Consider the following 21946-nt stretch of genomic DNA (forward strand, 5'->3'; position numbering starts at 1 on the left):
GCATTTCAGCCTGGTAGCAAAAATTGATCTACATAGTTACATAATAGTTGAGGATGAATAAAGACAATAGTCCATCCAGTTCAACCTGTGTAGGTGTGTATGGACGTAATTATTTCCCATACCCCTGAATGTTTTGATCCTTGAGGTGTACGTCCAAGAGTCTTTTAAAAGTAGCCATACTCCCCGCAGTTACTACCAATTGTGGTAGAGAATTCCTCAATCTTGTAGCCCTTATTTACCTAAGGTTAAATCTCTTCTCCTCTAATCGCATTGTATGGCCTTGTGTCCTCATGCATACAGTTTTTTTCTATGTTGAGATCACAGCTGAGGTACTTGTAAATTGCTATCATGTCCCCTCTCAGGCGTCTCCTTTCCAGGGAGAATAAATCAAGCTCTTGTAAGCGCTCTTCATAATTAAGGTCCTACAATCCCCTAGTCAGTTTAGTTGCTCTTCTCTGGACTCTCTCCACCTCCTTCACATCCCTTCTGAGGATTGGCGACCGGACCTGGACAGAATACTCCAGATGTGGTCGGACCAGAGTTTTATAAAGTAGCAGGATTATAGTTTTATCTCTGGAATACATCACCTTCCTTATGCATGCTAACAGTCTGATGGCTTTTGGCAGCTGCAGCTTGACATTGCATGCTATTGCCAAGTCTATCTTCCACTAAGTCTCCCAGATTTTTCTGCATTTTTGATTTCTCCAGGGGTTCTCCCCCCAAAGCGCATTGGGAGTTTATGTTTTTAGTCCCCAAGTGCAATACCTTACACTTCTCCACATTAAACCTCATTTGCCATGTAGTTGCCCACTCTGTTATTTTGTTCAGGTCATTCTGTAAGATTTCTGCCTCACGATGTGAAGTTATTGCCCTAGTTAATTTTGTGTCATCTGCAAAAACTGAGATTGAGCTAAAGATCCCGTCCTCAATGCTATTTATGAATAAATTGAACAAAATTGGTCCCAGGACTGAGCCTTGGGGGACACCACTTACCACCCCAGACAAGTCTGAGTGTGCGTGATTTATTACCACCCTTTGGACACGCCCCTTTAACCAGTTTTGTATCCAAGAGCAAACCTTGTGGTCGATGCCTGCAGACCTTATTTTTTAAATTAAGCATTTGGGGGGAACTATATCAAACGCCTTAGCAAAATCAAGGTACACCACATCCACTGGTCTCCCCCTATCTAGCTCACAGCTCGCCTCCTCGTAGAATGTTAACAGATTGGTTTGACTTAGCCAAAAGGCCTAATCCTTAGGGGCGAACTGCAGAAAAAAAGAGTGGTGATGTGACCTTCTGCCTTTTCACACATTGGGTTCTCCAGGCCCATAGTGTTACTAAGAGCACCCCTAGGGTGACCAAGTCAAGTTAATTGGCTAGTGGGCCAATTATGAGTGTATGAGTGACTTTCAAACTCTTGTGTCCCCTGTATTCAGAAGGTACCCCCCCTCCTCACCAGTCCACCACCAATGAGAGTTATGGATAGAGCAGGGAAGAGTCATAACCTTTGTTTTTTTGATTGCAGTGTCTGCATTAGGGATAATTTCCCCATTTCCTGTACCACAGATACTGGTCAATGAAACAGAAAATCTCCCCAGTGGGGCATGTACAGCAATATAAATATTCTAAAGGCAATAGCTCACTTCTGGAGTGCCCAGTTAGGCTTGATTCAAACCTCTGCATGTTGCTTTTGAGCATTTCTGTAGTGCGTTTTGCTGCGCTTTCCACGTTTGCCGAGATTATACTGCGGATTGCGGTTTGCGGTTTTTTTGGGATTTTCTTGGAAAATTTGTTGTTGGGCAGATCTAAAAATGCAAATTGCAGCACAATTGCGGCAAAGTCGCGGTAAAAACGCAATACTTGCGTTTTGAATGCAGGTCCATTGAAGTCTTTTACATGCAATTCGCTGCATGAAAAAAAGTCCCAGACCCTTTCCAAAAATGCAGAGGCACAAAAATGCACTGATGTGAACGTGTTCCATAGGAGCCCATGTTAAAAAAATGTAATGCATTTCTGCAAAAAGCATGAAAAAACGCATTCGTGTGAATCGAGCCTTACTTTTTATGTTCACAAAGATAATCTATGATTAGTATATGAATACATAGAGCTCTGCAACACAGATGAGTAAACTTTGAATAAAAGTACATCTAATGAAATGATTACTGAGCAGGAGTTTGATTTTTGTGAAGGATTAAATAATAGGCTGCAAACAATTCAACAGCACATCTGTGATGTCAGTCACTAACATCTAATGTCTAGCCATTAAAGCACATTCATTTAAATCAATAAAAGAACTAAATGTGGTTAACATTATGTAATATGGAAATGCAGAGTCTTTGTAATGGGTGTAATAACTGGTTTGTTCTTGGTATGTACAATTTATGCAAGTGAAATTTGAAGATAATAAAACATACACAGGATGACGCACATTAAAACAGCACCAGTGGTGTGATATTTTTTTTAAAAAAAAACCTTTCGTCTTACTGCAAGTTCTTGTGGATTTCCTCTGCTCGGATCTCTTGGTGAAGCTGATTACTGTGTTTGGGGTCTCCATCTGTGCTCATCCTCCGGAGCCATGTGGGTAACCTTGGCGCAATAGCAAAATGTCCAATTAGAATCCCGATCACCAGAGAAGCCACACCCAAAGCGATTACTCCCAAGACTTTCATCCGATGCATGATGAACTAAAGTCAGAGTGGGACAGAGGCATTTGTTATAGTATACAATCTATTGAAAGATAAGATAAATTTAAAAAAGTCACAACGTATCTACCATAATTTATAGAGTCGAAGTAGATAGTGGTGGTATATTTAAATCTCACAGTGAAAGACGAGTAAATAAATCCAATGTGAAAAGAAACAAAATAACAATCAAAAAATAGTGAATCCCATATAAAAATATTATGAAAAAATTATAAAGAAAAACAAAACAAATAAATGACCATAACAATAAAATATCCTTCAGCGACTGTCCATCACACCAATTACACCCAAAAATACATTCTGCTACTCCTCCTGAATATAGCAATACCACATGTGTGAGAATGTTCCACAGCCTGGCTGTGACGAAAGTGGATGTCAGACCCCTGCCCTTCTCACCTTGGCTCTCATAACTCAGAACTCTTGTTCTTGATGGTACACAAGAGCTGTCAATTCAAACTGTCCTGGCATTCCCTTTTCTTGGTATGAAGAGGGTGTTGACAGAGGCCATCTGACCGATTAAGTGTCTGAGTGGTTTCTGGGATGCCATTATGTTTAAAACTATGCCCTAATTGCAGTTTTCTATAGGTATCTTTGAGTACCTACTGGGTACAGCCTGCTAACGTGCAGATTATTGTCCAACATGAATTTAGCTTTGAAATTATTAAAATTTTTGATAGGTTTTGGATGCCAAGTTTGGGTAGGAAATTAATTGGGCTGGTTCTGCTCCCAGTAGCGTTGTTTGGGTCAAAATGTTGTACAGTAAATTAACTGAGGGAGGTAAATATGTCCAAATTCTGGCTGTGCTATTATTATTTCATGAGTTATGAAATATGCCGAAGTGTTAGAGTTGTGGCTGCTAACCAGTCTTTAAGGGATGTTTATTGCTACAGAGTTTATGATAGAGGAAAGAGCTGCAAGTGTCTGGAAAACTCCAGTCGCTCAAGCTTGCAAGGGTGATGGTTTTATTAGGGTTTCCAGATGGGAATGTGGATTGGTTATTGGAAAGGGTCTGTGTGTGTCAGATCAATGGACAGTTAAGGTCTTGTCATCAGTTGACAGTTTGTGTATTGCATAACTGAAAAAAAAAGGGGGGGGGGCAAGGTCACTGTGGTTATGCCCTTCACATGACAACATGGCTGAGATGAGCTGGGACATGAACAAAATGGATGTGGCATACAGCTTTCCATGGGCTCAATACGCACAACCATTAAACCTTAAAACTAGACATGTGGAATTAGTTTTGGTCCGATTAATTTTTTGGCTATTCGGAGATTCGGATGTATCAGAAACTCTATTTGAAACAGTAACCAATTGTAAGGAATTTAGTTGAAATCCATTAAAATTTGTTTCATTTATTCATTTTCCAACGAATTCCAACTTTTTAAAACTATTAGAATTCGGATTTGAAAAAAGAGATCTACAGATTCTAATTCTGTGTGAAGAAAAGCTGGTTTTTAAGCAGTGGGCCGGGAAGCAGGCCGCCGCCCCCCTACCAACCCAATGACTCAACATCTGTGAGCTAGCTTCCATACTGACAGATAATTGTAAGAAAAGAATGCCTTGCCTGGCAATAGAAAAATTAAAAAAAAAATTATGTGGCCCCCCCCCCCCAGTCCATACCAGGCCGTTCAAGTCTGATGTAGATTTTAAGGGGAACCCCACGCCACAATGTAAAAAAAAACGGTGCGGGGTCCCCCCCCCCCGAAATCCATAACAGACCCTTAACCAAGCATGCAGACCCACAGGTCAGGAAAGGGGGGTGAGCTCTGCCCCCCTCTCCCTAAAGCATGTTGTTCCCATGTTGATAGGGACAAGGGCCTCATCCCCACAACTGTGGCCAGTGGTTGTGGGGGTCTGCGGGCAAGGGGCTTATCGGAATCTAGAAGCCTGCTTTAAGAAGTGGGCCCCCATATGTAAATGAGTATAAGGGAAAATAGTATCCCTACCTATTCACCAAAAAAGTGTCAAAAAGCAATAAAAACAGAGTTTTTGACAAATCTTTTAATAAAAAATAAACAGTGTCCCCCAATGTAAATCCATCAATTACGCCGCAAAAAAAAGGTAATCTGTCTACTGCAGGCTCCTCTGTTTGACAGTTCTGATATAGCTAAGGGGCGGGGCCACCTGGCTACATCACCTGGTGGCACAGTCCCTTCTGACACCATGGACCCAGCATGCGCCAGTCATTGACATCATAAGGGGGCCGGTGCCACCAGGTGACGTAGCCAGGTGGGCTCCCCCTTTACCTATAAAATAAATGTCAAATGGCTTAGCCTGCAGTAGGCAGGCAGCAAGAGCGTCCTTTTTTTTTCTTTTTCGGGTGTGGTGGGCGATGTGATAGATGATAGATTTACATTAGGGGACACTGTTTTTATACTTAAAACTTAAGAGTCAAATCACATTTAAATTGACTTGCGGTAGCAATTGCTGGCCCGGCTATTTAAAAAAATATAAAGAAAAATACCACAGGGGGGCTCTGCTTCCGAGCCTGCTACTTAACAACCAGCTATTCTTCACACAGAATTCGAATTGGTTGATCGTTTTTCGACTGATTCAAATTCTAATCATTCTGAAAAGTTGGAATTTGTTAGAAAATTAATAAACAAAACTAAATTTAATGAAAAAGAAAAAGAACTAAACGAATTTGGAAACCAAACTAAACTAATTCTTAGGGTCATAGTCATCATTTTTCTTCCTCCAAACACAGCGTGTCGAGGTAATGCCAAAAAGCTTGATTTTGGTCTCATTCTCCCAATCCTTCTCTGAATTATTTAGATATTCATTGGCATGACTGTACATGTGCCTTCTTGAGGAGGGGGACTCGCCGTGCTTGGAGGAAGAAAAATGCTGACTATGACTCTAAGAACACCATCCCTGCAGTCAAGCACAGAGGTGGAAACATGATGCTTTGGGGCTGTTTTTCTGCTAAAAGTGCAGGCCGACTTTGCCGCATTGAGGGGCCAATGGACGGGGCCATGTATTGTAAAATCTTGGAAGGGAAACTTCTTCCCTCAGCCAGAACACTGAAGATGGGTCATGGAGTCTTCCAACATGACAATGACCCAAAACATACTGCCAAGGCAAAAAAGGAGTGGCTCAAGAAGAAGCACATTAAGGTCATGGAGTGGCCTAGCCAGTTTCCAGAACTTAATCCTATAGAGAATTTATGGAGGAAGCTGAAACTTGACTTTACTCACTGAACTGCAGCTTAATTTATAACATTTGTATCATGTGTTTTTTTCTGGATTTTGGTTGATATTCTGTCTCTATCATTTAAAAATACAGCTATGATAAAAATTATAGAACCCTTTGTTTCTTTGTAAGTGAGCAAACTTACAAAATCTGCAGGGAATCAAATAATTATTTTCCCTACTGTATGAGGTTGCACTGATGTGCACTAACGAGGCTGCACTGATGTGCACTAACGCACTGCACTGAGGCTGAACTGATGAGCACTAATCAGGCTGAACTGATGGACACCGTTAGGGCTGAACTGAAGGGCGCTGATGAGGCTGCAGTGATGGGTGCTGATGAGGCTGCTCTGATGGATGCTGATGGGCACTGATCAGGCTGAACTGATGGGCACTGATCAGACTGCACTAATGGACACTGATCTGCACTTATGAGGTTGCATTGATGTACACTAATGAGACTTCACGAAGGCGGCACTGATGAGGCAGCACTGATGGTTGCTCATTAGGCTCCAATGATGAGGCTCCACTGATGGGGCGGCACAGATGGGCATTGATAAGCTGCACTGTTAGGGCAGCATTGATAAGACAGCATTGATGGGGACTGGTGAAGCAGCATTGGTGAGACAGCAATAATAAGGCAGCAGTGATGGGCACTGATTGGCACTGATAGGCACTGAGTGGCAGTGTAAGACAAGTGCAGCACGTTCTAATAAATGCACACACTGTTTCTGCCACAGATCATCTCCTTTCTCTCATACTCCATCTCTGTGTGAGGAAAAGAGACCTGTCAAACCCCCTATGACCCTGCTTTATTTACACTTGTGATCGCATGTGATTGGACACAGTGATCACATGGTAAAGGGCCACTGTGATTGGCCCTTTAACCCGATCTGTGATACGTTGTGTCCAAGGCACACAGTGATCACAGATACTTCCCAATGCATGCCCCAAGGGAGGACATCCATGGATGCCCTCCTGGAATGAGAGGGCCATGCTGTAGCCATATTTTGGCTATCGTGCGGTAAGGAAGTGGTTAAAGTGGTTGTAAACCTTTACATATACCTAGTGAAGTGACTGGCCTCAGGTGATACACAGAGATGAAACAAATCATCCTACATAAGATGTACTTGTTTATCTGCAGTCTTCCCTTCTCTACATCTGTTCAAAAAGCTTGTCTGAGAGTTCTGAAAAAAAGTGGGCAGAGAGCTGTGGTTACACTCCTCAGAGCTCAGTGAGGAGAGTTCTGAGAAATGATTGGAGGCAAGAGAGACACCTCCCTCCACACAGCTCACAGGAATAGAGCCGAGGCTGTCAATCTGCTGGATGTCCCTCCCCTGTCACTATTTTTCTGTTGGTGTCAGGAAAAATTGTCAGAAGTGACTCATGCTGATAGCAGAGGAACAAAGCAGCAGACAGAAATGACACATGTGCTCTCAATTGTGACAAGTACACACTATGTAGAGGGATATGCTTGCTTTGTTTATATTTCATGTCTGAGGTTTACAACTACTTTAATTTTTCTTCTACAACATAATAGCACATATTGTTCTGAGAACATTCTCTGAATCTTCTCTTAATGGCTGCTATTTTATATTTTTATTTTTTGCTGAAAATATATTGTCTCCAGATAAACGTATATACTGTATACTGCAAGGACTTTAGCAAACTGTATTGCAAATTCTTACCTGCCTTTGCTCTAAAGGATGCCTGCCTTACCATGCCCTTTCAAAAAATGATGGCTAAATGCCTTCATTATCATAAACTGAACCAGCTCTGTATTTTAATAAGAAAAGGAACATAATTCACATCCGTTTTTAGCCATGGTGAGTAATGTGGTAGATGCCTCTAATTTGACTTTTGACTCTTTCAGCTTTTTGAAGACTTCTAGGAAAAGTATTAAAATGAGACTTTAAATGATGTACAGCATATCCCTCTAGTTTGGCATTATGCAAGGAAGTAATAGTTGAAATATATTGGAAGTTTTTGAAAATCATGGTGGCTGCAACTGAAATACAAGGGAAATACTGTTTAAAAATTAAATTTTAACTAGGCTTGCACATTAAGTATCTATATTTTATAGCATGTTTTTACATTTTAAATTTTTAAAGTGGTAGTAAACATCGCTTGCTCAATTGTACCTACAGGTAATCTTATAATAAAGCTAACCTGTAGGCACAAAGAATATCTCCTTCATGTGTACCATTTAGGAGATATTCAGTACTTCTGTAGCCAGTCCCATTGCATGCGCGTGAGTGACATCATCGTGGCTTAGCCACAATGGACAGGAGGAGCCACAATGGACTTCAAAGACCGCAAACCAGGAAGGAAGATGGAAACTCTATCGGCTGGGGCAGAAGGCTTCATTTTAAGACAAGTCTTTCATAATGTGATGGTATGTGACAGCACAATATGCTCTTAACTTGCAGGGGGACTTTCAGCCTAAAAACCTGGAAACTAGTTTAGCACTGGTAATTACCAGAGTGTTAGGATACTATTGTTATACCTCTGGTGGGTTGTCTGCTCTAGTTTCTGCCACTTTGTGCCATTATATGTTATAGGTAGTCCCATGCAGAGGATGTCCACCAGGTAATCTTTATGTTCATGGGCTCTAACTAGGAGATTATGTAAGGGCCCTGTCAGAGGAATCTGAGGGCCTCAGATGGGAAGAAACAGAGGAGGCAACATGCCAATATGAGTAGGCAGAGAGACATCAAGTCCCCCCTTCTGGTGACAAGGGTTGCCCCCAAAGCCAGATTTAGACTTGGAGGGGCCAGAGGCACTCATACACAGAGTTGGCTTACATTCTCAATGACAGTCAAAGATTTTTAACCACTTGCTGACCGCTCACATTGCTACTACTGCAGCAGAGCGGCTCGGCTAGGTCCAGGAACGTAGACCTACGTCCGGCGCATTCACGGCTCGCAGGGCGCACGGGAGCCGATCCTGGTCTGATTCGGCTCAGAACCGATCAGTCACCAGATGCAGACCAATGATTTTTGGTCTGGATCTGGTGATCGGTTCTGGCCAATGGCATTGTGTCCCCTGCCTGTGTAATGTAAACACAGGCAGGGGAAGTGATGTAATTTTCCCTCCTGGAGCCCTTTCGGTTCCAGGGGAAGAAGGAAAGACAGCTAAACGTTCCACCAACACTACACTGACACTAACACACATAGGTACACATTTAACCCCTGCTAACCCCCCCAAACCCCTCACAGTGAACACTATATACAGTGGTATACAGATCTTTTACTGATCACTGCATTTAGTGTCACTTGTGACCCTAAATCGCGCTTGCGCTAGGCCCAAATGGGTTTAGGGCACCCGCCATCTATCCCCTAATAAAGTTTTAACCCCCTTGATCACCCCCAGTTAACCTCTTCACTCCCTATCACACTGTGCACTAAATACAGTATATAGGTAAATACTGATCACTGTATTTAGTGTCACTTGTGACCCTAATTTGCGCTTGCGTTAGGCCCAAATAGTGTTAGGGCACCCGCCATCTATCCCCTAATAAACCTTTAACCCTTTGATCTTCCCCAGTTAACCCCTTCACTCCCTATCACACAGTGCACTAATATATACTAATATATACAGTATATCAGCTAACTACTGATCACTGTATTGGTGTCACTTGTGACCCCAGTTTGCGCTTGCGCTAGGCCCAAATAGGTTTAAGCCACCTATCCCCTAAAATGTTTAACCCCTTGATCTCCCCCACTTAACCCCTTCACTGCCCTGTCACAGTGTTCACTATATACAGTGATTACTGATCACTGTATTAGTGTCACGGGTGAAGCTAGTTAGGCTAGTTAGCGTCAGGGTCCCACCACACCACCATTATTTAGCGTCAGTTAGAGGCAATTACACTAACACACATACACACACATACACACATACATACACCTCCATCACTAATATAGTGTTTGAACACATCAATATCTGATCTGATCAGAACTATACTAGCGTCCCCATAGTTTAGTGTTTCCAAAACGCAGTGTTTGCATGATCAGCACTGATTCCTGCCAGCACCTGCGTTTAGCCCCTCTGCCCAGCCCACCCTTCCCAGGCAAGTGCAGTAATCAATAGATTACTGTCACTTCCAAAAAACACAAATCACATAAAACCGCTGCATTAGCAGAGTCAGGCCTGATCTCTGCTAGCACTAGCAGTTTTTTTTGTAGCGACCAAATAGTCCTTCACAACCAGGTGCTTTTTTACCTGTTAGTCACACTACTGTACCTTTAAATTTAGTTGATAAAATGTCCAAACGGTGGTACAGTAGTGCATAGGCCTACAGTATACTGATGATGAGAATGATGGGGAAGCCTCACTGGCAGAATCAGGGTCAGTATACGAATCTGACAGATAGCTCCAACGATGGATGGGTCCCTGCTAAGGTCAGGTGTACCCGACCCCATTCTGGAGTTGCTAAGATGCAAGAACCGGATGTTTCTCGTATGCAGCAGAGTGCCAGTACTAGTGCCACTCACACTTCTCGTGATCTGGCAAGCCTAGTACACCCTGGACCTAGACATACCAGCACTGCAGTAAGACTTGGTGACATGGCGAGTGCCATAAGTGCAGTTGAAGCTGGTGCAGTGGCTAGCACGAGTAGTGGCCTGCAGGCACCGCGTATTCAAAGACAGGCACGTAGAGCCCATAGTACCCTCCCTGAAGCTCTGGCATATCCTAATTGGCAGCCCACAGATTCTACAGCGCCTGTACTTCCCCATTCACTGCCCAACCCGGAATTTGAGTGGAAACAGCTGGTTTTAATCCCCTTCATTTTTCTGAGCTGTTTTTCACAGAAGATTTTTACAAATCTATTGTGGATCAAAGTAATTTGTATGCTAGTCAATTTATTACCACCAATCCAAATTCGCCCATTGCCAGAGAATTCAGCTGGAATCCTATATCGGTTTCTGAATTTAAGACTTTTCTGGGCCTATCCTTCAACATGGGCATTACAAAAAAGAATGAATTGCGGTTATATTAGTCCACTGACCCAATTCACCAAATGCGGGTGTTCTCTGCTTCTATGTCCAGGGCTCAATAAGAACAAATATTTTGGTTCATGCATTTCAACGACTCTGTCGTCCTCGGGGAGACCATGAATATGATCGGCTCCAAAAAATTTGGCCCCTCGTAGACCACTTGCAGCCTTGTTTATCCCCAAACAAGATGTCTGCATTGACAAGTACCTAATAAAGTTTACTGGCCGCCATGCTATGAAACAGTATCTCCCCAGCAAGCGTGCCAAATACGGGGGCAAACTGTATAAGCTGTGTGACAGGGCCACAGGCTATACAGTTAATTTCCGTGTCTACGAGGGATAATATAGCACTGTGGAGCCCCCCGACTGCCCAGACTACATAGGAAGCAGCGGTAAGGTAGTTTTGGACTTGGTGTCACCCTTATTCGGAAAGGGGTACCACTTGTACGTGGACAATTTTTATTCGAGCGTGCCACTTTTTAGACACCTCTTTCAATTACAAATTGGCACTTGTGGCACCGTGCGATCTAATCGCCGGGGCTTCCCCCAACGGCTAGTAAATGCCCCACTGAGTCCGGGAGAGAGAGCCTGCTTGAGGTGCGCTTAATTGCTTGCAGTGAAGTGGAGGGACAAATGGAACGTTTTCGTTCTGTCCTCCATTCACCCAGACACGGCAGTCGAAATTACTACGGTCACCAGTGTTGTTGTTGAGAAGCCCCTCTGTGTCCATGATTATAACCGTAAAATGGGAGGGGTGGACTTCAATGACCAGATGATGGGACTGTACTTAATTGCCCGTAAGGCCAGACGCTGGTACAAAAAAGTGTCTGTATATTTATTTCAATTGGCTATTTACAACGCTTTTGTCTTATACAAAGCGTCTGCCGGAAAATTGTCCTTCTTTCACTACCAGAAAGAGATAATCAGAGCCCTTCTGTTTCCAGCAGGTGCTCCTGCCCAACTTCCCCAACCAGATGCAGTGAGCTGGCTGCATGAGAGGCATTTTCCGGAATTCCTCCCGAGTACCCCTACCCAAAGATACCCCCTAAAAAGATGCCGTGTCTGCAACAAGCGCGGATTTAGGCGTGACACCCATAATTATTGTTCCGACTGTCCTGACCGACCTGGTCTTTGCCACGGTGACTGTTTCCGTCACTACCACACACTAGTGGAATATTAGCGTAGGGTACAGCACGGCACAGTTTAGGGCACACTTACACAGGGTCTCAAAAGATGTTCGATGGCTATCGTCATTTTGAGAGACCCTAACCTGGAACCTGGAACTTTAACGTTGAAGAAAAAAAAAAGTGTAAAAAAATACAAAAAAAACCCCATAAAACATAAAATAAAAATTACAAAAAAAATATAAAATAAAAAAGCCAAAAACAGTTGTCGTCTCAGTTATTTTTATGTTCTTCTACTCTTCCTACTGTACTTTTACTGCACTTTGTTTGTTTTTCATTCTTTTGTTAACCTGTTTCCCTTGCAGGTACTCGTCGGCTGCCACACTGATTTTATATATTCTGACACAAACAGCATTTGCGCTCAGCATATATGGATACCTCTGATGGCAGCGCTGTGGTAGGTTGATTTCACTGCTGCAGTTAAAATACCTTTAGGTAAACGTGGAATATTGTCATACCCGCCATTAAATAAGTGGGTTTGGATGTTTGGGCGGTTAATGGTGGGTATACTACACAATTTTCCTGTGGAGATTTCTGTTAGGTTCTCTTTTTTTCGTTCAGCCCACAGGCTGCATGAAAAAAAAAAAACCTACACTATATGCCAAACAAGGACCAGCAATGTACTGGTACGTTGCTGGACTTCGAGTGGTTATACCAGGATGATGCCTGCAGATTTTGGCATCATCATGGTATCGTTTTTTAAAGCCAGCGGTCGGCTTACATGCAAAAGCAATCCTAGCGAATAATTGGCCGCTAGACTGCTTTTACAAGCAATGGGAGGGGACTTCCCCCCTCCCGCTGCCTTCCATGGTTTTTCTCGGGCTCTCCTGTCCCACCGGTTAACCCAAGAGTGCAGCCGGTGGTTCAATTAATTAACCATAGAGCTGATTGGAGATGAGAATGGCTCCAATCATCTCTATGGCCTAAGATACCGGAAGCTACGAGCATTTCATGACTTCTGTTTTGCCAGAAATGATCAGCGCCATTGGGAAATTGGGAAAGCATTTTATCACGCCAATTTTGGTGTGCTCAGATACGTTAAGGTCAGAGGAGAGATCTTGAGTCTAAAAGACCCCAATTTTTTAAAAAAAGAGTACCTGTCACTACAGATTGCTATCATAGGGGATATTTAAATTCACTGTGATAACAATAAAAATGATTTAAAAAAAAAATGAAAGGAAAGGTGTCAAAATAACATAAAAAAGCAAAATAAATAAAAAAAAAACGTACGTAGATTGTTGCCGCTGCACAGGCGTGCGCAATTTTTAAAGCATGTCATGTTTGGTGTCTATGTACTCGGCATAAGATCATCTTTTAAATTTTACCAAACAATTAGGAGTTATATAGTGTATTTCTGCATTAAATATAAAAAAAGTGTTTTTTTCCGCAAAAATTGCGTTTGGGCCTCTGCTTTAAAAAAAAAAATATAATGTTTGGGGTTCATTTTCTAGTAAAAAATATATTTTTTCATGTTAACAAAAAGTCACAGAAAAGGCTTGGTCTTCAAGTGGTTTTATGAGACTGGGAAAACCACCTGACCAGCGGTGAACATACTAAAGCTGGCCATTCACTGATCAAAAATGGTCTGGTTCAACAGGGACTGGCCATTATTCTATCAGTGTGCGGCTGTACCCGATTGACAGAAGTTGATCATTTTGATTGACTTTTGTTGAAGGGATATGTTGAAAAAAATTGCTCGATCAACCACTGCAGCCACTCAGCTGCACCCAATGATCAATGTATCTTGAGAAAGATGGACTGACCTTCATTGAAACGCTGACAATAAAAGCACTGCTGTTTGAACTTCCTCCTTTGCAAGACTTATGATTGCCTCTAAACCAATTTTAGATTTACACTGATCAATGTTTTTTTTTTTTTTTCCGTTCAGCCTCCTAACTAAATGAATAAAAAAAAAAAATATAACCCTATATGGCCACCTTTGCTCTAAGTATAGAAATGTGGATTTAGAAACAAATGCAAGAAATCATTTGTGTTTTCTTCATGAAAGTGCCTTTTCTGTTTCCAACTATTTGGACTTTGTACATAGTTACTGATTCAAGTTAACATTTCAAGCAATATGTGTCTCTGTAAAGTGCCCTGTGAAGTTTGCCAGTATGAGGGAGGTCAAGGCTAAGTAGGATGAGGAAGATGATCTTACTACTGTAATTGCTAGACTGCTCAAAAATACCTTCTAGTAATGCAATCAGATGGATAATACCTGAGAAACTAATGCTGGGATTTGTTTGCATGGGAAAATGATGGTGCCCAGAGGAACGAGGGTCAGCTAGTTTGGCAGTGGTGACAAGTCCCTCATCTGGACTTTATAACCCTTTTCCCCCTTACTTTTGGGCTTGGTATTTGCCATGACCACAGCCTGCCCTGTGGCTTTCGGCCAGGTATTTGCTGTCACCCCCAATAGACCTGACCTACAAGAATTTGAACCCCATGGAGCTCAGACAACTGTGAATTTCCTGAAAGGCCTATAGGCCAAAGAGAGTGGGCACATGCAATATTAAAGATTTCTGACGTTCCTTGCTAAATAGTTCATGATAGGCCTTGTCATGGAAACTGGTTTAACAACCCACTTCCTGAGGGGGCGGACTACCACTTTCCACCTTAGACAACAGTCTGGAGTTTGCAACATAATCCCACCATCCTCAGATCTGGGCTTTGTCCTGCACCTCCACATGTCATATAGGCAGCAGTTACAAGTCTAGTAGAGTTACTCTGTAATGGACCTGCAGCCGCTCTGAAGAACAGAAGTTGGTTTGCTCCCTCTGTGACTGCCAACTGCCACAGATGAACAAAAAAAACGTATGTCCAGAAAGCCTCCAATCAGGACTCTCGCTCTGCAGCCAATCTGAGTTTTTGCAGACTAGGTGGCACTGCAACTGCTCTGGCGTCCTTGGTGTGTACTAGGGAACTAGAGCTGGAAAGGTGGGCAGGTTGGCCCTTGATGTCAGGAATGCAAGCAGAGAGTGACTGAGCTGAGACCGCACTTTCCCAGGATCAGCTTTAACCATTTCCATGCTGAGCAGTAAATTGTGCAGTGTCTCAGCAACAAGATGTCTTAGATTTCCAGGGTGTACAAGAGAAAATAGGGGATTGTAGAGGGAGATGGGCACCAAAATGTACAGGAGGGGGGGGGGGTAATGTGGAGGGGGATGGGGCCATTGTGTACAGGGATTGGTAATGTGCACAGGAGGGGGCAGTGTGTAAAGGAGGGAGGTAATGTGCACAAGAGGTGGCAGTGTGTATATGGTGAGGGGTAATGTCTGCAGGAGGGTGCATTGTATACGGGGAGCTGGGTAATGTGCTGAGGAGAAGGCAGTGTGTACAGGAAGGGGGATAATGCGCACAGGAGGGGTCAGTGTGTACAGGGAAATGGATAATGCGCACAGTAGGGGTCAGTGTGTACAGGGAAGGGGACAAAGCGCACAGGAGGGGTCAGTGTGTACAGGGAGGGGGCTAATGTGCACAGGAGGGGTCAGTGTGTACAGGGAAGGGGAACATTTGCACAGGAGGCAGAGGGGGCAGTGTGTACATGGAGGGGAGGGCGGTAATGTGTGCAGGAAGGTGCATTGTGTATGGGGAGGGGGAAAATGTGCTAAGGAGGGGTAGTGTGTACAAGAAGGGGGTTAATGTGCACAGGAAGTGGAGGGGCAGTGTGTATATGAAGGGGGATAATGTGTGCAGGAGGGTGTAGTGTGTACGGGTGGGGGTCATGTGTGCAGGAGGGGGCAGTGTGTACATGTAGGAGGGTAATGTGCACAGGAGGGGGTAGTGTGTACAGGGAGAGCAGTAATTTGCACAGGAGGGAGTAGTGTGTACATAGAGGGGGATAATGTGCGCAGGAGTATGCTGTCCAGTTCTGGGCACCGGTCCTCAGGAAGGATGTGCTGGAACTGGAGAAAGTCCAGAGAAGGGCAACAAAAATAATAAGGGGAATGGAGGACATCAGCTATGAGGAAAGACTACAAGCACTGAACCTATTCTCTCTGGAGAAGAGACGATTGAGGGGGGATATGATATCAATGTACAAATACTGTACTGGCGACCCTAGCATAAGGAACAAACTATTCAGAGAAAGGAGATACAATAAGACACGTGGCCACTCACTAAAACTTGAGGAAAGGCGGTTTAACCTTAAAGTGCGTAAGAGGTTCTTCACTGTATGAGCGGTAAGGATGTGGAATTCTCTTCCACAAGCAGTCGTATCAGCGGGGAGCATTGATAGTTTCAAAAAATATTGGATGGACACCTTAAAGACCACAACATACAGGGGTATACAATGTACGGTTAAAAGCAAACACACACACACACATCATAGGTTGAACTGGATGGACTTATATCTTTTTTTAACCTCACTAACTATGTAACTATGTAAAAGGAGAGGGTAGTTTGCACAGACAGCGGCATACCTCCCAACTGTCCTGGATTCGGTGGAACCATCCGGAGATTTCAACTAAATGCTGGCACTCAATGAGTCCAGGCTAGAGTCCCAGAGCCCAGTGCAAAGACAGGGGAGCATTATCAGGGGCACTTAGGACATCTTCCCCATCCTGGATGTTAATGAAGTTATTTGTCTAATTTCAATGTAGACAAATCATCTGTTTTGTTTTTTGAGCTTTTTTTTTCTTAATGAATGTGCTGGGGTTTACATGTGTCTGTGAGATTCTTAACAGAAAAAATGTTTTGCCATGGCACACTATGTATGCAGCAGGTCACCAGCCCCCTGAAGTGTCCATCATTTTCAAGTTTTAAAGTTGGGAGGTATGCCTTATAGTAGGCCCTGACCTAACTTAACCTATAGCCTGAAGGGGTTACTCTTAACAGGCAGCCTGCTTCTCTAAACAGATGTTTGCTTCAATGACCTGGTTACCTACTGTATGTAGAATTTCTAGTTTTCCTCATTAATACATGCACACTTATGTGATGCGGGAACCCTGCAAATCTACTGCGGGTTCCCGCATCACATTCCCAGCACAGGCAGTTCACATTGCCATATGCGAATCGCTGGGGGTGTCAATTCAAAGTTAACGACACCCCAGATCAGATCGCATATCGGAGAATCGGAGCAGCAGAATCGGATCGCATGGTGGTTCACACCAATGCTATCCGATTCATGTCCGAATGTCAGATCGCATATCGCAGTGCGATCTGACATTCGGACAAGAATCGGATCGCATTGGTGTGAACCACCATGCGATCCGATTCTGCTGCGGACCCAAAAAAGGGTCCTGTGCGTGTTTGTGCCAAACCAGATGCAAATTCAGCCATACTATCTGTATGGCTAAATTTGCATCGCACAGACATCGCATGTGATTTTCAGAGCAGTACGCTCCGAATCACATGCGATGTCTGCCATCGCAGATGTGTGAACCGAGCCTAAAGCAACAGAGTCATTGTAGCTTCTAGATGGGGTAGTGTTCTTGCTTAACTTGCACAGGCTGAAATTCTCTTTCCCTCCAGAATCTACACCCTCCACTTCCCTCTGCTGGAACACAGAATGGATACCACATACTGCTGATTTTGTTTTGTTGCAGCTGACTGGACATATAAGGATTGGCAGCGCTGGTTTCCAGGATATGCTAAGAAAATAAACATGGCTTGAATGATTCTCAATATTTGTCCACAGCAGTACCAGTTAGGGAATAGCTTCAGAGGCATTATATGCCCTGTGGTTAGAAAAGGCAATGGGCTGGATAAGGAATTACTTCAATGTAATTTGCTATTGAATTATGCCAAGCTCATATTTACAAATGTCATCACAGACTTCCTACTTAGGTCAGTGCCGGGGCATTATGAGATTATATTTCAGAAGTTGATAATGTGAATGGGAACGCATAAAGGATCATGGTAAATCTCTTATAACTGACTATTTACCTACCAATCACCTGTATTTGTGGTTTCTTGTACTTCCTGCAGGTGAAATGAAGACTTTGGAAAAACCCAGAAAAAGCATGTCTTCAGTTTACTAAAGTCTGTAAGATTACATACACGAATGGTTTTCATCTTGTACGGAACAATGTGCAAAATAGTATACGATAAGGATATGGAAGCCAGCAGGAGGAGCCAATGAGTGGCGGAGAACACCGGAGAGCTACACTCCCCGAAGAGTCCGTTTCCCAGCAGACTTCAGTAGAGGATTTGTCATCTGTTCAATGTTCAAAAAATTGAAGACACAAAGAAATGTGTGTCTAAATACCCCTTAACCACTTAAGCCCCAGAAGATTTTACCCCCTTCCTGACCAGGGCCTATTTTGCGATTTGGCACTGCGTGAGTTTAACGTACAATTGCGCGGTCGTGCGACGCTGTACCTAAACAAATTTGACGTCCTTTTTTTCCCACAAACAGAGCTTTCTTTTGGTGGTATTTGATCACCTGTGCGATTTTTTGATCATGCGCTATAAACAAAAAAAGAGCATCAATTTTGCAGAAATAACAATATTTTTCACATTTTTTTATATGAAATTCCCCCAAAAAAAAAGTAAAAATCAAAATTTTTTAACATTTTCTGCCAATTTAATTTATGCTACATATGTTTGGTAAAAAAAATCGCAAAAAGCGTATTTTGATTGGTTTGCGCAAAAGGTATCGCGGTTACTAACAACAAAGGGAAAGATTTTTGTCATTTTTGTTGTTTTTTTTTTTAACGAGTAATGGTGGCGATCTGCGATTATTTTTGGGGGGACTGCAACATTGCAGTGGACAGATCGGACTTTTGGGGTTACCAGTGACATTACTGCAGTAACCAGTGCTATACATATGCACTGTTACTGTAAAAATGACACTGGCAGTGAAGGAGTTAACTGTATTGGAGAGGGAGGGTTAAGTGTGTCCTAGGGGCGTGTTTCTAACTGTGATTGGCTGTGGCTACTAGTGTAAGAACAGGGATCAACGGTCCTACAGTAGAACCGTGTGATCTCCATTCTTACACAGGGGAGACTGACAGGCGGCTGTGTTTACATTAGCCGCCTGCCTTTCTCCCACTCTTGACTAAAGCTTAAAAACTTGCACGTCAGGATGCAGGCAGTCAATCAGATTCCCCCAGACAAATAAGCGTCTGGTGAAAGGAATCTATTGGATGGCAGATTTTTATTTTTTATTTCTGCATTCTGTAACAGCTCTGTAAATGCTGAAATTTCACTGGTTAAGTACCGGGCTGTTACAGAAAGCAGAAATAAAAAATAAAAATGACACTGTGCTTTATATAGCTAACAACAGTCCTGATTTTATTAAATCTTTATTGAAACATAAACATAGAAAGTATATAAAAACATGAGATCCTAAAAGTATCCTATTCCTATTTAGGACTTTTAGGATCTCATGTTTTTATATATTTTCTATGTGTATGTTTCAATAAAGATTTATATATCTTTATTCATGTCTCATGAGGGTCATTAAGTCCTTAACCGCTTGCCGACCGCCGCATGACTATTTACGTCGGCAGTCAGCCCCTCACAGGCAAAGCGACGTAGGGCTACGTCGCTAGCTTGTGAGGCTCTAGGGAGCGAGTGCGCGCCGCCGGAGGCGCGCTCCCACGCGGTCACGGGCCCCTCTGCGCATGTGCCCGGCGGACCCGATGTCCGCTGGGCACTCACGATCGTCCGTTAGAGCAGGAGAAAGGCAGGCGGCTAGTGTAAACACAGCTGCCTGCCAGTCTCCCCTGTGTAAGAATGGAGATCACACGGTTCTACTGTAGGACCGTTGATCTCTGTTCTTACACTAGTAGCCACAGCCAATCACAGTTAGAAACACGCCCCTAGGACACACTTAACCCCTCCCTCTCCAATACAGTTAACTCCTTCACTGCCAGTGTCATTTTTACAGTAACAGTGCATATGTATAGCACTGGTTACTGCAGTGATGTCACTGGTAACCCCAAAAGTGTCAAAAATGTCAGTCAAGGGTCCGATCTGTCCGCCGCAATGTCGCAGTTCTGCAAAAAAAATCGCAGATCCCCGCCATTACTCGTTAAAAAAAAAAAAACAATAAAAATGACATAAATGACATAAATCTTTCCCGTAGTTAGTAGCTGCGATAACTTTTGCGCAAACTAATCAAAATACGCTTATTGCGATTTTTTTTACCAAACATATGTAGCAGAAAACAAATTGGCCTAAAAAATTTAGATTTTTACATTTCTTTGGGGGGGAATTTCATATAAAAAAATGTGGAAAATATTGTTATTTTTTTTTAAATTGTTGCTCTTTTTTTGTTTATAGCGCAAAAAGTAAAAATCGCACAGGTGATCAAATACCACCAAAAGAAAGCTCTATTTGTGGGGGAAAAAGGGACATCAATTTAATTTGGGTACAGCATCGCACGACCGCGCAATTGTCCGTTAAAGTAACGCAGCGCCGAATCTCAAAATATGGCCTGGTCAGGAATGGGGTAAAATCTTCCAGTCTTAAAGCGGTTAAAAATATGCTCATTGAGAATTTTTTTGTCAAAGACATGTAGCTAAATACATTTTGGCCTAAATATATGACAAAAATTGAATATATTGGATATTTTCTAACTGTCAAAGTAGAAAAATATTGTTATTTTTTCAAAATTGTCGCTCTTTTTTTATTAATATCGCAAAAAATGAAAAGCGCAGAGGTGATCAAATACCACCAAAAGAAATCTCTGTTTGTGGGAAAAAAAGGACGTAAATTTAGTTTGGGTACGGCATTGCATGCCTGCGCAGTTGTCAGTTAAATTCGCACAGTGCCAAGTTGCAAAAAGTGGCCTGGACGTAAAGCAGGAAAATCCTCCGGTCCTAAAGTGGTTAATTTGTAATTCTAAAAACTATGACCTTTATAAAGTTAAATAATATGTAATTGCTATATAAAATTTTACACTTTATATAAAAAGAATAATAATTGTTAGTAGTAAATACCATCCAGTGTAGGTCTCTTCACATCAGATGTGATATCCTTGCGGCAGTCTTGTAAACGCGTCCTTGTCCCAGGATCACAGTTGCTCTGCAGTGGCTCCTGCCTCCTCTTCTCCCTGAAGTCACCTCTGCTGATCTCTTAGTAATTGATTTATGAACACTTTTATTTTCTCTAGTGTTTATTACTACCCAACTGTTCAGATGTAGCCAAAGTTCAGGAAATGCTATTAGATTGCAGCACTGATAGCTGACTGGAGACAGGAGTCCCAAATGAAACAGATTGGTAAACAGGGAGGAGGCATCCAGGGGAATAAAAGCCAGATTTCACAATTAAATGATACTTTACAATGACAGAAGGTGACACACCTTCATTAGAACCTGAGCGCTCTATCCTCAAGATACAAAAGAATGTCTTATAGTCACGGGTTATGTACTTAAGAAAGACATTCCTAAAGTCCTTAAAACTCAACTGGATCTATTCATAATTTTATCAAGTGTTCATTACATAAAGTATAAGTATTAATAAACCCACAAGCAAACATTTATTATATTGCAGCTTACCACTTCTTAGATGTGATGGCTGTGATGCATTCATTTTTTTTTTTCTAGACTTTCTTTCTTCTATTTTCACCTGGTGATCCAGCCAGTATGTCTGTTTTATTTCAACCAAGCACTCCAGCAGAATGTATCAGTTACAGAGATGAGACAAGCTAGTTAACACTAGCAGTGGTGCTTACAATGATTAGCTTTTACTAATTTATGTAAAACCTTTACAGGCAGTCCCAAGGTTACAAACAAGAAAAGGTCTGTAGGTTTGTTCTTAAAGCGGAGTTCCGGCCTATTTCGCAACTTTAGTGATTCCTGGAGTGCTCGCTATGCTGATCAACAATTGGGAATTTTCAATTTTTTTTCGGGGGTCCCTTACCTTATTTTCAGGGCATTTTTGATTGTACTTCCTCCTGCTCCCCCCTCTGTGGCCACGGC

At 42.6% G+C, this 21946-nt stretch overlaps 1 protein-coding gene across 1 annotated transcript in view; it reads right to left on the minus strand.

The window, feature by feature from the left end:
• The window catches only part of LOC309569260 (putative N-acetylated-alpha-linked acidic dipeptidase), a 256771-nt gene extending 235519 nt beyond the window's left edge, over positions 1–21252 (minus strand). The window contains exons 1-2 of the mRNA XM_082275019.1: positions 20966–21252; positions 2486–2685 (exon numbers count right to left, since the gene is read on the minus strand). Coding sequence (XP_082131145.1) covers positions 2486–2685; positions 20966–20968 — 203 coding nt within the window. The 5' untranslated portion in view covers positions 20969–21252. The remainder of the gene's footprint in view (positions 1–2485; positions 2686–20965) is intronic.
• Between the last annotated feature and the right edge of the window lie 694 nt (positions 21253–21946).

The sequence above is a fragment of the Pelophylax lessonae genome (genome assembly GCF_965119305.1).
Source record: "Pelophylax lessonae genome assembly, chromosome: 13".
NCBI classification, from domain to species: Eukaryota; Metazoa; Chordata; class Amphibia; order Anura; family Ranidae; genus Pelophylax; species Pelophylax lessonae.